This window comes from Coloeus monedula, assembly GCF_965178545.1.
Source record: "Coloeus monedula genome assembly, chromosome: Z".
NCBI classification, from domain to species: domain Eukaryota; kingdom Metazoa; phylum Chordata; class Aves; order Passeriformes; family Corvidae; genus Coloeus; species Coloeus monedula.
The window spans coordinates 60,986,642-61,001,960 of NC_138822.1; the positions used below are offsets into that span (position 1 = coordinate 60,986,642).

At 44.4% G+C, this 15,319-nt stretch overlaps 1 protein-coding gene across 1 annotated transcript; it reads left to right on the top strand.

Moving 5' to 3' along the window:
• Positions 1-6,625: 6,625 nt before the first annotated feature.
• Positions 6,626-14,858, top strand: CRHBP (corticotropin releasing hormone binding protein; the record flags this gene model as incomplete). Its single annotated transcript, XM_082301843.1, has 7 exons — positions 6,626-6,706; positions 7,143-7,236; positions 7,850-8,007; positions 9,970-10,180; positions 11,683-11,831; positions 13,161-13,278; positions 14,701-14,858. The coding sequence occupies 7 exons, from the start codon at positions 6,626-6,628 to the stop codon at positions 14,856-14,858; spliced, it is 969 nt and encodes a 322-aa protein (XP_082157969.1).
• Between the last annotated feature and the right edge of the window lie 461 nt (positions 14,859-15,319).

Consider the following 15,319-nt stretch of genomic DNA (forward strand, 5'->3'; position numbering starts at 1 on the left):
TTCTGTGTAGAGGATTCAGAGAGGAGAAAGGTCCATGCTAAAACTGAACAGTTCAACAAACCTCTGGCACCTCTCCTAACACCAGAGCGATGGCATGTGCCTTTGCCAGTTGCCCATTCTCATATCTCTTTTCTCCTTCCTGGGAAAAAACTTTTCTCCCACTTCTTGGCCCTGACTGCTTTGTGTAGATGTTGGTTGAGTCACAGGCAGAGCTTGTAGTGATAACCGCCCTCAGGATAATCTCAGTGTCTGAATATAATATTTGCTTGATTATTTGTAACCCACTAAACTGCGAGTTTCAAAATCTTTGCTTTTAGACAATGCCATAAATAGAGTTAATGCAACACTTATCATCAAGCCTGCATGATGCTGATAGGCTTTCAGTTCATAAATCACATGTGTTTGTCATCCCTCTAAGCCGCTTAACATGACAAATCACACCATCTCTTGTGTCAAACTGCCCAGAGTTAACAAGCTACACTTACTTCACCTTATGGAAAGTTCAGCTCTATTTAAAGCAAATTTAGACACACAGAGAGAATAGAAGTGGTGTTACAGAGAGATGTATGGTGAGGCTTGGAAGAGGCTTTTCATACCCAGCACAAAGCTGAGGCAGACAGGTAGCAACAGAAATCAGTGATGGAGGTGCCCACTGATTACAGATGGAGGAGTCCTGGGCTCAGGTTGAATCATGGACAGTTGGGACACCTGCCTGACCCTAAAACAAACACAAGAGTAAAGGATTGGAGCACAAAATGTGATCTCAGACTTTGTGTTTCTGCTGCTGGAAATGCTCTCCTTCAGCTGTCATTGCAATTCTGATTGGGTTTTTGCAAAAAGGACATACCAAACCACTGACAGGGCCATTTTACTTACTTTAGTCATGCTGAATTTGATCTTCCCTATTGTATGTCCATAGTCCAGGTGCTTAAACGGTGTTTCCAGTAGCTGACGGATGCATTTTGTAGAATAGGCAGTTATGCATTGCTAACTGCCACGGCATCAAACTCATTTCTCAAGCAGTCTCACGAACAGTTCCTAAATGTAGTTATGACCATGGGCTCTGTTAGCATCCTGAATGCAGTCACACTTTGGGCCCTCTAGACAACAAGGGCTTTGGAACTCTAAACTCCACATTTATTTTTCTAGGTCTGTGCTCTGGGTTGCTTCCTGGCTGGGTGTCAGGCAGGGCAGTGACCATTGCAATGGGATGTGGTAGTGAGTGGATGTGCTGGGTATCTTGATAATTTGCCCTTATCGAGAATGGTAACACGAAGCATGGTGTAACTTCTTAGTGTAGAGAAGACTGATGGATGCTATGGGATGTGGCTGCTAAGTTCCTCACAACTTTAGTGAAGCATTCAGTAATGATTTTGCATACTAAGTATGGATGAAGTTATCCCAGTGTTTTCTGTGGTGACATAAGGTATGAGGGAACTGGGCCAGGAGCAGGAGCTCCTTACCTGTTTGTCTCAGACAGAGTTTGAAGTGAAGTCTTGTGCACGTCTGTATCAAGGACATGATTTCCTAATTGCCTTCAGGACTGTGATTTGCTGTACAATCTTCCCCTTGCTTTCTTTTCTATGGTGTTATTTCAAAGCAGTGACTGATTGTGATTTAGCAAAGATGGGACAAAAAATTTAGCCTTCACTGTAGCATAAGTGACACTTTAGAGCCACTGGATTTCTTTCTCACCTTAATCTGGGCTAACCAATCCCATTGTTCAGAAAAAATATACTGAAGGATTCACAAACAGTTGAACATGTACAATAAACTACAAATGATGTGTAGTAATCTCTACTCTTCAAAGACACTGACATTGATATGAGACCTGCAGCCCCTTGATAAAAAGACAGGAATGACTAGTAGTACGTCTCCCAGACACCATGAAGGAAATGAAAAGCTGATCCCTGAATGAATTCTCAGTTACAGTGGGAAAGAGCATAAGGGAAATAAATGTAGCTCAGCACAATGTTTAGCAGCTGACACGATATGAAGTGTAAAGTCCAGTCAGATGTCTCACGCTGTGCATGACCCCATATGGCATCTCTTCAGCCAGCTCTGAGCAGTAGTGAGAAATCAGCATGAACAGCTGAGGACAGAGTGCCTGAGGCAGGACTGCTCCCCTTCATTGCAATTGCACTTCAGTCTCGCTGCTGCTCCTCTCGGTTCAAGAAACCACCAGCCACAGACAAGCAGAGGAGCCTCCATGGGATATGCAGCAGCCAGGCTGAGCCCTGTGGTGTGGAGTCAGAGCTTGCTTGGGATTGTGTCTATACAGGAAATACTAACTCATGTTTAAGGTCCCAATGCTAGAGAGAGGTTTGCTCTACTCCAGCTGCTTGTTCCAGGAGTCAGGCTGCAGCTGAGGAGTAAGAAGAGCTGTATTAATGAGCTGGGGACCCAAGGGACCCTTTTGGAGAGCAGAAAGGGTTCATAACACCTGGCCCCTCTTTGCCACAGGGAGGGATCCCTAAGGAGTGTCTGTAACTCAAGCACTTCTCGCTGAGAAATCTCACTATTGAGCACTTCATGCGTATTCTTCCTGCAACAACTACTTTTACTTTTTAGGAGAAGAAACTGCATTTACCACCTGTATTATAGGACAGAGCATGATTTGATCACAATGGGGGAAGGTAAATGGTGTTTATTTCACTACCATCTTTATTCAGCTTTATTTTCTCCACTTCTTACCATAGCTGGGATCTCTTCTTTGCTATAATAGCTGACAAGACACCTACAAGCTTTGAGCACTAGTGGGGCAGGCAGGTACTCCAAAGCACGTTCCTGAAAAGCCCACCCATGAGCCCAGCTTTAACAGCCCAAGGCTCTGCAAAGGCTGGGGTGCCTCAACAATGCCATCCTGAGCTGCAGCAGAGCAGAGGGAGTGATGCCTTGCACTCAGCCCAGACTCTCACCAGCACCATGGCTTCCCATCATTTCTGCCAGGGAAAGGGGCTGCTCCCAGGGTAAGTTACGTGTGTTAGCAGATCAAGGTGACAGTCAACTGGATTATTTAGCCTGTGGCAGGGTGTCACTGGGGAATGGATTTGACTATGTTAAACAATTTGATATTAACAAAAAAATTTGTCCTTCAGGGTGTCATCATGACTCAACTCCGTGAAAGAAAAATGACACTCTCCTCATTTGCCAAGGGTTTGTATCACATTGAAGGTGCTTTTCTCTTCTGAAATGCTGCAGGGGTGTTTTGAACCCAGTTCAAAGTGATTTTTCTTTGCTTTGTTAGTCACATCCTCATCTCCTGAAAATCTCAGTTTCTGCAAGTGACTTTTAACAAAAGCAGTGCTGCAGCAGGCAAAGTGAGGGTAGAGGGGAAGTGGATTTGTGATACACTCTGAGGAGACAGGAGAGTTGAGTGAGAAGATGGCCTCCCATCCTCTCTCACCCTCTGACAGCTGGGAGGCAGGGTTTGGAGATGAACCCCTCTTTCCCCTTCAACTCGTCCCTTTTGGGGATCTACCTGCTTGAGCTCTACCTGAGGCAGCAGAGCCCCAGCCAGCAGCAGCAGCTGCAACTCTTTGTATGTGATTCCCTATCCCTTCCCAAATACTTGCCTTCCCCAAGCATTAGAGCTGCACAATGGAAAGCATATGACACTGGGGGCTGAGGACGGCCCTTTGTTTGAAGACACAGAGAGTTACCCCAGGCACTGGGAGGCTTTGTGATGAGGCTGGTCAGGATGTCACCATGCTTCATCTGCTCTTGCTGAGCCCAGAGCTGAAAAGTGGAAAAAAACCCCCAACTTAACAGCTCTGTTAAAATTAAGTTCCACATCAACAGCAAAGTTGCTTTTGCACCAATGTTACACAGAATATTTGTACACTCAAAACTCCTACAGGTGTTGCATGGGAATTTCAACGTCACCATAGGCCCTGTTTGAGCAATAAATTGCAACAGATATGGAGGTGGCTCCTATCCTCCTTTCCACCACCTTGTTTATTGGAGAAGGACAGTGTCCTCACTTCATTTGCCAGGATGTCCTCCAGACTGTGGGGCTTCCTGCTTTTCTGGGCATCTCCACTGGTGAATGTTATGCTAAGCCCGGATCTCACCTCTTCACAGGCAAGTGTTTAAACTGTGCTGACATCATTGTCAGTATGTCTCATTCTGAGTAGATAACCTCACATCTGGTTTAGTAGAGTCACAATAATTTAGCTGCAGTACCATGTGTCCTTCACTCATTTTTGGAGTTGAATTCTGAAATCTGAAATTTTCAGTAACAAATTCACGCACAATTAAACACTCTCTCTCCTTCACTGAAGATCTTCAAGGACTCACAGTAAGATAATGTCCCAGTCTGACCATTCAGGAGGCACTCAGGCAATCACACTCCCACCATCAGAAACTTCGACTGCTGAGACCAAAGCCCCTTCACAGCAGGCAGCTTAACTGAGCCAATGGGTCCCCACTCAACTCCCTACACATCCCACACTCACACAGGCAGACCAGCTTTCCTCACTGGCTCAGTCCCAGGTTTCCCACAGCAGAGCCTCAGATTTCTGTCTCCTTTAAGTAATTTTATAATGGTGCAGCAACAGAATGAAAACCTCGAGCTGGTGCCTCCAGAGAGGGACCCTGAACAAAGGAACGCCTGGGCTTTTATACCCTCACAGTCTATGTATATGAACATCTGTGATCTTCCAGCTGATTCCTCAACTCTTGCTGTGTCTCTGAGTGTCTGGTCACCTGGCTGGTGCCAGAGGTCCCTGGGCCTTCTGGAATTCAAAGGGTCAGCAGTTCACAGTCTCTTGCCTTGGGCTCAGACTCCTGCCCCAAGGAGCTCAATTCTGCAGCTCCCAGTGCAGCTGCACACCAAGCTCCCTGCACTGAATATTCCTCAACACTCAGCGTCTGAGGTCTAGGCTGGGGACTGGCTGGGCAAACTGGGACACTGCAGCCAGAGTTTGAGACTGGATTCTGCAAAATGCCTCGGGGGTGGGGGCGGGGGGAGAGTGGAGGGGTCAAGCTATAATTTTAAGCTTATCAATCTCTTTAGATGGTGAGCAAAAGAATAGCGAGTAAGGCTGGGCTCCCCTGCAGCCCCTTCTGATCCTGATGGTCTCCAAGGCACCTCTCATCTCCCCGATTAACCTTCCATCCATCCTCTAATGCAAACTAGGGCTAAACCCTGCATTTTTTCCAGTAAAGCTTGTAATTCCCAAGGAACTTCAATGGATTTCAGATTACAATCTTCCTTGTATAATATTCTGATAATCCTTGCCTAAAATGACAGTATTTAAACAATTCAAGGTAAGCACATGAAGTGAATCAATTCAGTCTCAGTTCATGCAGTGATTAATTATTCATTTCTACAAAGCAGTTTTACCAACTTTTGAATCCAACCTGATGCCAAAGTTCAAAAATAATGTTTTCCATTTCCTCAGTATTTTTTTTTCTCAGAAAATCACAGAAGTTCCATGCAGATATGGAACAGTATTATAGTTTACAATAAAGCATACCATAAGATAAGAATTGCATTGTAATAAGGTCAGAGCCATAGGTGTGTAGACAGAATAATATTTATTTGTTTATTTTTCAACCAACAAATTGTGCGAAACAGCAAGCAAATGTTTCTGATGTTTATAAATCCTTGCAATGAAATCAGGAGCAACAAACTTTAAATTTTGCAAGTCTTGCTCATATTATTTCTAGGTTTTGTTGAACCAAAATTACCTTTGACATGAAAGCATAGAGCAAAAGGATACATTAGCAAGAAGCCTCAGGTGGGGAAAGGGTAGTCACCCTCTGTAGCGTATTGACGGTTCATCCTGGTCAGGGGAAAACAAGACTATACTCACATCTAATACCTCTGCTGAGTTCCTGATTTTTAGTACTCTGCAGAGTTATAAATTTTCACTCACAGGTTCAACTTTTAAAGATCTTCTCAGATTTCCCTTGAGGATCAAGGCTGAAGCTGTATCAGGAGTTCTGTGATGAATATGCCCCTGGAACCCCAAGTTTTCATAACTTCTGTATGATAGCTGTTTCTGGTGGGGAAAACTGTCTGGTTTTGCTTGTGTACTTGCTGCAGAGCCCTGGAGGGATGCTGGCACAGGCTGCAAGCCTGCCTGGGATGCAGGGGTGCCCACCCAGGCCTGGCCAGCAGGAAGCACCTGACGCAGGCACTGCAGAGAGCTGCGTGTCACAGAGCAGCAGAAGGGAGGCAGGAAGCCCTGCAGGTCCGAAATACCCCGGGACTGCCCCGGGAGGAGGGAGGGATGCTCCTCGTCGCTCACTTCGAGGTAACTGGAAATGAAAACTGCATGAGTGCCCCATCTGCACGGGGATGGGCTCTCTTCTCCGAGGTTGTCAGCTTTTCAACCAGACAGATAAGTAGGAAAGACATCTGCCAGAGAGGGGAATTCAACCGTCTTGAAAATTCGTGGCTGCAATTTGGACCCTCGTCATGCCCACGTACTGTGTCACTGCGAGAGGAATTCAGTTACCATGGGTTACCCTATCAGTACGGGGACCAAGTGCCTCCCCTCCCAACAGCTCTATAAAAAGAGTCGCTCCAAGACACCCCAGCGGCTCCTGCATACCGGCACAGACCCGGAGAAACTTCGCCACAGAGAGAGGGACGGCCGCCAGAGGAGGTGTCAGCATGCCGTCTGCTTTCCAGTTTCAATGCCACCTCGTTCTCATCTTCCTGGCTGCCTCCAAGGGAGAAACCAGATACCTTGAGGTGAGCAATAGGGCTGATGATTAAACACCTCGCTGTGCTTTTAGCTGCTATCTTCTAACTTGTCTCTCAGCTTTCAAGCATTGTGCCTTATTCTCTCTCCCTTTCCTATTGCCACTTTTCCTGCATTGAACCTACACCTGGGTGATATTAATGCAACAGTCCCATGTATTCTGTACTACCCCTCCATTTATTTATCCTCAGCAATTTTACTGAGGATTTAAGAGACTCTCAGTGCACTTAGCTGCTGGGATCACCTCTTAGGTACCAGGTTTATTTCCCCTCTACTGCAGGTTGGCATCTTTCTGCCTGAGCTCTTCCACAGCTGCACTGTTTCTGGAGGAGGGATGTAATGTGCTGTGCCTGTTCTTGAGAGATACAGGGAGAGGGCTGCATTTCACTTTGCCCCAGACTCTTTTTGCCCTCCATCTTTCACCAGGTGAGAGATGCTGGTGAAGATGACCCCTTCCTACTACTCAGTGAAGATCTGAAACGAGAGCTGTCTGCAGGACAGATCTACCGGCGGTCACTCCGTGAGTTTCTTTGGTGCTCTGGTAGGGACTACTGGCTGGTGGGAGAATCCTGGGAGTACCTCAGGGGGGGAAAAAGGGCTAATTGAGAATGACAGAGCTGCAGGAGCTTTTTGCAAGACTAGGGAGAAGAAGGACAAAACATTACAACCACAGAAACCTGTGGTTTGAGGCAGAGGGTTAGGGTTCATAGTTGATGGTCCAAATAACTGGAGCAGGATGGGGATTCTACACCTATGTACCTGGGCAGAGTCACATTGCCAAGGGGTGGGGCAGGTGTAGCAGCTGTGATTAGAGAGAAATCTGAAAGAATAGAGTGTTTGTGCACTTGTGCACATACACACACAGAGTTTTCTGCTCAGAGATGCTTTGACACACCACCCCCCGCATCCCCCTGTAACATGCTTGTGCTCGCACCTGCAAGTTACTGTTTATCCTCTGATGCTCAGCAGGCTCCTAATTGCTTCAGCTGGTTCTCCCTGTCCTCACAGCCAGCCGGATCCCGGTGCTGGGGGGGTCTCTCCTATCCCCCCCCTTTCCCTGCACAGTGGGAGCTGTCACTGAGTCTCCCTCCAGAGAAGGCAGAGGCAGCAGCCCTTTGTCCCTGCTTCTCCAGGGTGCATTGACATGCTGAGTATAGAGGGGCAGTTCACCTTCACCGCAGACCAACCACAGCTGCACTGCGCAACCTTCTTCATCGGGGAGCCCGAGGAGCTGATCACAATAGACTACGACTTTGTGAACATCGACTGCCGAGGGGGTGACTTCCTGAAGGTAAGAAGCTGCACGTCTCTGCTCTCCTCTGACTTGTGAGGTGTTTGCTGTGCTTGCAAGGAGCAGGCGAGTGCACGTGCACATCTCTGTATGCGTGTGTTTGTGTGTGCAAAACAGGCTTTCGCAGAGCAACCATCTCTGGGATGGCTCTTTTTCCTCCCTGAGGCACTCTGAGTGTGTGTCCCCCCCCATAACAACTCCTCTAAAGCAAAGTCAGATGCAGGATGAGGATCCCTCTCCAAACTACAGCACTGGAAGCGCCTCTATGGAGTGTCCATACTTATAGGAATGGCTGAAAATTTGGTTAGTAAGATTTTCTCATTGCACTGTGAATCATTGCACTGTGAGCCCTGCAGATAATGATACAGCTCTCTGGGTCGTTGTTACTGCTCTGGGACCTCTGCTCACACGTCACTCAGCATCAGATTAATAGTGAGTGGATCATTGCAGGCTTTCTTTAAAATTTCCCTGCTAGAACTTTTCACGACACTGGCTCTGAACAGAGAGAGGCTCATGACTCAGAGCCATTGATATCCCAGTGACAAAAAACTCTACCAGCATGTTTCTCTCTCAGGCAGGAACATTCACCAAGATCTGAACCGGGTCAAGGAGAGAAGGGGAGGCTCGGTGGTCCCTGGCTCTCCTCTCCCTGTGTCTTGCCCTTTGGGCTGCCCTGGCCAGGCACAGCACAGACCACATCCCACCTAGTGGCCAGCTGAGGTCCAGGAACGGGGAGAAGGAGGAAATCTGACCTTTTCCTAGTCTCCTGCTCCCTTTACCCTGGAGAATTCTGTCCTTCCATTCCATACCTTGGCTGAGACCTCTCCCCATGTAGCTACAGGGAGGCAGATTTCAGTCTCTTGTGGGTCAAGGTTTTTGTACCTGGACTTATGGTCGCTCGTAGAGGCTAGAAAAATGCCAAGAGATCTTTTTGTTTTATTGAGCTTTCCTTTCTTTGGTAGCGGTGTCCCAAACTTCTGTGTTATATTGCTGTATATATACAGGCAGCTTTCCCCTCCTGTAATTTGAGCACCTGCATCTCATTACTTCAGGAATTTACAGTTCTGGCAAATCCAGAGACTGATCCTAATGGTTTTTTGCATCAGGAAGTCCCACATACTCACATCAGAATTATGGGCTGAAGTGATGGCTGAATCTGGTCCTTGAATTTTGGGAGTATTGACTGAAGTGTTTAAGGAATTACCATGCGAGAGCAGCTAGGAGGGAATTGAAACAACAAGGCAGGCAACTGCATATCTATGCTAGAATTAATAGGTATTTCTACTTCTGATACATTTCTCTGAAGATGGTGAGGGAAAATTGTTACTTTTTTGTTATGAAGGAAAGATTTGATTCTTAAGGTGCAGGATTTGTTTTGCTTTCTAGTGGTTAGGATGAGGTGGAAGAGCCAGCACAAATGAGAGCAATACCTCTGCCAATAGTTCCTCCCCAAAGTTTTTTGTATTCCAATATCTCTGGAAGGCCACCGGGACAATTTCAATGACAAGCTGTAAAACATGGATGGTGGAAAATTACAGGCCAGATCAATTGTCATAATGCCCAGAGTTTGAAAAGGTTACTTATATTTCTTGTGGCTCCCAAATAAAATTGGTCAAAAACTTCTCATAGTAACAATGAAATTACAAAAAAAAATAATATGATGATGCTGAAGCAAAAAGAGATACTTCACTCAAAAAAAAGATAACCAAAATTGTCACTTGAAGGAGATAAAAACAACATTAAAAGTTATATGTATCCCTTTCCTAAACATCAGTTGAAGCATGAATAATTAGTTAAATGTTAGGAAATCAATAAATACAAAGAATTTTTGTTTTCAGTTTGTCTCTTTGAAGAGGTTATATGATGTCAAAATAAAAGAGTGTCTGTTATACTTCATGTTTCTGTTCTCTGCTAATAGAGCAATAAGCAAAACCCTTGTTTTAAATTATTGAACCTCTGTAGGTGTTTGATGGATGGATACTCAAGGGGGAGAAATTTCCCAGTTCCTTGGACCATCCCCTCACCACGTCTCAAAGATATGTAGACTTCTGTGAAAGTGGGAATATTCAGAGGAGCATCAGATCATCACAGAACGTGGCAATGATCTTCTTCAGGATTCAGCAACCGGGCAATGGATTTACTGTCACAGTCAAGAAAAACAGCAATCTCTTCCGTAAGTCTGCATTTCATACCACCAAAGGGACTTGAATTTGGGGTAGGAAGCAAAAAGAACGTGTTGCTTTTCACTGGATTCTCTCACTGTGGTTATCTGCACTGACATGGCTGCAGTAAGGCCAGCAGAGCCATGCACACCTGCATACCTGCAGGCTTGACTCAGACTTGCTGTCTGTCCAAAGGAAAAAAAAGGAGCTTAAGAGATCACACAGGCTTCAATACACAAGACCATATGGCTCCTTCTTTCAAATAAGATCCCTCCCAATCCAATATTGTCATGTTCCAACACATTTAGCTAGAACAAACAGTATTAATTTAGCAGCTTCAATCTCAGCATCTTCTAGATCTGGGTGAACAACGAGGAAAAAATATTTGAAATAGTTCAGCAGTAAAATCAGCATATTGAATAGTTATGTGGCAGTTATGAGAGATACATGATCACAAGAATATATTTGCAAGTTCTTTCCCTAAGCCTCTGAGCTGGCAAGGCACAAATTACCACAGAATCATAGAATGGCTTGGGTTGAAAGAGATCATAAAGATCATCTTGTTTCAACCCCTCCACCATGGCCAGGAATGCCACACTCGAGACCAGGTTGTCCATGGCCCCATGCAGCCTAGTGTTGAACTCTTCCAGCAGTGGGGCTCCCACAACTTGACTGTACAACCTGTTCCAGCGCCTCACTTGAACTGTTTTATCCAGAGAGGACAGGACATTTAACAACTGTTGTTCAGGCCAGTCTGATTTATCTGCCTAACCATGCAAAGTAATAAAAAAAAAGAAAGGTGGCAGCGTGCCTGCCCCATCCTTACTCCAAGTTATTCAGACTTGAGCCTGCAAGCTGGGTCTCCACTCTGGTGTGGCTTCAAGCTCATGGATGTGATTATTGTATTCAACTGCTGGAGGTGGCTGGTGTCTTTCACCATCCTGCTGAAGCATCTGCAGAACCCCAGGTCTGTGTCAATGATCCCTTGGGCTGCTCACATAGATGGTAAGTTACTCCTTTACCTGAACTCCTAAGTTTGAACTTAAAATCATGCTCTCATTTCAATGAGATCTTTTGTAGGATAAGGAACTCCAGTTAAGAGGAGCAGAATAGGATTTAGGAGATTGCTGGCAGTATCAGGCAAGAAACTGTCGAAACTAAACAAAATCCCTCCCTCCACCTGTGTTGAGCATCCTTCAAACTGACAAACTCTATGAGCCCTTGACAGCACGAGTCCCTGACATATAGATTTGGGGTGTGAGCTCTCCTACTGACTGCTTCACCCTCAAGTTCTGCCAGACCTCATGCTATGTAGTAAACAATGGGGAAGGAATTTTTAAGGAACAAATGCCATGCAAGAACTTCACAAAATGCCACACACATATTTTTTGACATTTGGTTGTAAGTCACAGTAATTAAATTATCTCTGTTTTTTTGGTACCGTAGTTACGTAGTTTTGCTACGTGCAGTGGTGACTGGACAAGTAACTCTAGTACCTTTTCCTGTGTCCCAGCTTGCAATGTCATCTCTCAGACTCCCTCAGGAAGGTTTACCATGGTCATTCCTCACCAGCACAGAAACTGCAGCTTCTCCATAATCTACCCAGTGGTGATAAAAATATCTGATCTTATCCTGGGACAATTAAATGGCCTCTTTTTAAAGGTGAGTTCTTTATTTGCTAAGAAAATATTAGCCTGTGCAATTTTCGTGGGCATGGAAGAGAGAAGGGGTGAAGCAGGGATAGCCTGTGACACTAGGTGCTAAGGCACGTGTGTTCCAGACCGCTTGTATGCACACTGAGGGCTCTTGTTTTTCCTCAGAGAGGAGAGCTGGGGCTGCCACCATTGTCTCTGTAATGTTGCAATGGCAATCAAATTATGCAAAGTACCATTAATGTGTGTAATGATTGCTTGCCATAACAAAGGATAAGGATTTCATTATAAAGAAAGGAGCATTTTCCCCGAAAGCTGTCTGTCTCTATTTAAATTAATGAAAGCAGCAAATGCTCTGAAGAGAGAAAGGAGACATTATATAGCAAGGTATTATCACGGAGAAAATACAAATGTGCTCACAATTGATTGCCTGCTCCACATGCTGAGCATCCTCTGCTCCATCTGCTCTGATCTGGGGTGTTTGGTGCTTGGTGACAAACAGACAGAAGATGACAGGAGCTGTTGGCGATACCTGTGCCTGGCAGGTCTAAGAAGGTGTCAATGCCAAAATATCCAGAAGAATAGAGCAGGAAATTTGTTTTCTCCTGCCAGTGAGTCTCACAGTCTGAGTTCTTCAAGGAGATTGCCAGTGTCTGAGCAAGTCAGGCTTTGAGAGATGGGCAAGTGAATTAGTTGACTTATTCAGTGGTGGGCAGAAAAGGGACAACAGCAAAGGAAGATAAAGAAACCAGGCACTTAAATAATAGCATAGGGGTGACAGCCCAAAGGTGCTCAAGGTGTCCATGAAAGATAATTTTGGCAAACAGCATTAATTTCAGGAAAATTGTGGGTCTAATATATAGTAAGCCATTGTTTTCAGACAAACCTATTCTTTTTGTTACTTTCTACTTTAATTGAACTTTCCCACAATGGTGCATTTTAGCATTTTTATTAGGAATAAGTATGGTAGAGTGGAACTGAAGTTCCTGCCTGCCAGCTGAATGTAGGCATACATGAAGCCCATGCCTGCGTTAATTTGATATAAAGTCTAAGCATCCAGAACCAGATTACTTATATGCAATAAAAGCAGTTGAATCAACACCTTATCTACATGTCAGTAATTTTCAGAGTCTACTTAGGTCTTTCTTTGGAATCCCTTAAGAAAATTAACTTACTAATGTCACATCAAGGTAGCACTGCTGAGGATGAGAAACTGTTTTCACACAGCTTTGAGCACAGGGGATTTCTAAAACCCCTATTGTTGACTGCAATCATGTATGGAGAACTGCTACATTTTGTAGGTAAATGGTAAATAACTTTTAGCCTCTGCCTTTTTAAGAAACCATCTGCAGGCTGTGCTGGAGTGGGAGATTTTGTAGAGCTTCTTGGAGGAGCTGGCTTAGACCCATCCAAGATGTTTCCTCTAGCTGACCTCTGCCACTCCTTTCATGGGTCTGGTAAGAACTCCTCCTTCCAATTACCTCCACATAATAAAATAATTAACCGTAATAAGACATGCAGAGACCCCCACACACACCTGGACTTCCTGCTAGACCGGTGAACTTCACATCTGGCAGAAAATGAAAGCTAAAGCTATTCAAGCCTGTGGTTTGGCTGTGTGTTACAGCACAGCCATGACTACCTTCATTTGCCCCTTCAGCAATCATTATGACAAGCCTAGATTATACATATTTTAAAAATTCTTGTCCTATGACAAAAATAAATATTAGAATGTCAGCACATAAAAAAGTCTGGAAATTCACAACAAACAAAGGCAGATTGTTATATTTTCGGTTAAGAAGCTTTTGTCTCATTTACTCTGTTTCCAAGGCCTTTTCTGCTGCAGGTGTAATACATACCCCAAAAGCCTCAGAGCTCCCATTCTCTACTTTGAACCCTGCTGGGGCTCTGAAATTGTTTCACTATCATGCTGGTGCAGTGACTTTTTTCCCCATGAAAATAAGAATTTCCAGTTTCCCTAATATTCGACAGCAGACTGCAAAGTGTGGCAGTGATATGACAAACTAACTCCTGTGGCACACCCGTCATATCTCAGGAGTATCAACAGGGCACTGGAGATTTCCACAGAGTTGGAGAGCGGGAACATTCCAGGCCCTTGTGGTCTCCCTTGCCTTTCATCACACCATACCTTAGCAGTCCAGGCACTGTTCAAAGATTTAACTGGCAAGTGCTACTGCTGAATAAGAATGCTGAGCAGTGGAATGAGATCAAAATGTGTTTTCCTGGTGGTGTGAAGGAAATGAAAATCCATCTCAGCAGCTCCTGCTCTCCCAGTGACTTACCATTTTCTTCCCAAGTGAGGAAGGTGCTCCAAATTCCCCAAACAAAAGGGCTTTGCCAAGCCTCCACTCAAATGGCTTATCTAAAGCAGCAGTTAGTGGTACACTTGATTTCTCTCAGAGTGAGTCCATGTGCTGGGCACTTCCATTTGAGTTTGTCTTGATGGGGCTCTCACATGCCTTTGTTCCTGTGAAGAATGTCCTTACACACAAACCCACTCACCCCTCTAAAAGGAAACATTTCAATGTTGCTAGTTTTGACTATCTCCAGGAAAGAGTGCCGTTGCCCTTACCCATCACTCATGGTATCTAACAGTAGCACATAGATGTGGAGTGGCATTTGCATGAGGGAAGGACACTTGATTAAATACTCAAGTGTTGTAAAGCAAAAGTAACAAACACAAAGGTTGATCAATAGTATCACCACCAGCAGGTCATTACTACATGCAAATCTGCTTTATTTCCAAAATTGCATGTATCGTTGCTTTATAATTCCCATCATTATGTATCTCTTTTCCCTCACTCTCTTTCATATAAATGTATCTTTATATCTCCTTTATATCTCTTTTCCCTAATTAGCCCAAATGAAGATTGGCTGTGACAACACAGTGCTGCGAATGGTCTCCAGCGGCAAACATATCAACCGTGTGACATTTGAGTATCACCAACTTGATCTGCAGGAAACAGAAACAAGAAAGGAGAACAGCATTGAGGAATTCTGCTTTCCTAGCATCTGAGAAACCAGGACACACATCTTCACATAGCTAGTAAGGTTCTATAATAACGTATTTTTTCCTTTAACTAGCTGGTGGTGTTGAGCCTTTCTATGAGCATATTTTTTTTTCATATAAATCAGTCATTCCCATGAGCAAGCAGGAAAAAGCAACAAATGTATTCATCTTTGTTATCATCATTACATTCTTTCTGCAATGTTTAAGCTCATTTATCATATCCAAAATCAGTAGCAAGAATAGAAGAGTATGTTTCCTGTATAAATATTATTAGGAAAATAGACAAAAACACTAGTCTGGGGATATATGAAACCCACAATAAATATAAACTTCATGCAGCAGCTTTATCCTTTTATATCAAGTATAAACAAACAAACAAAAAAAGATGGTGAAATACGCTTCCAGTTTTGTAAGAGGAAGCAACATTAGTGTGCGTAAAAACTACTGGTTTATTTATGACTATAAAT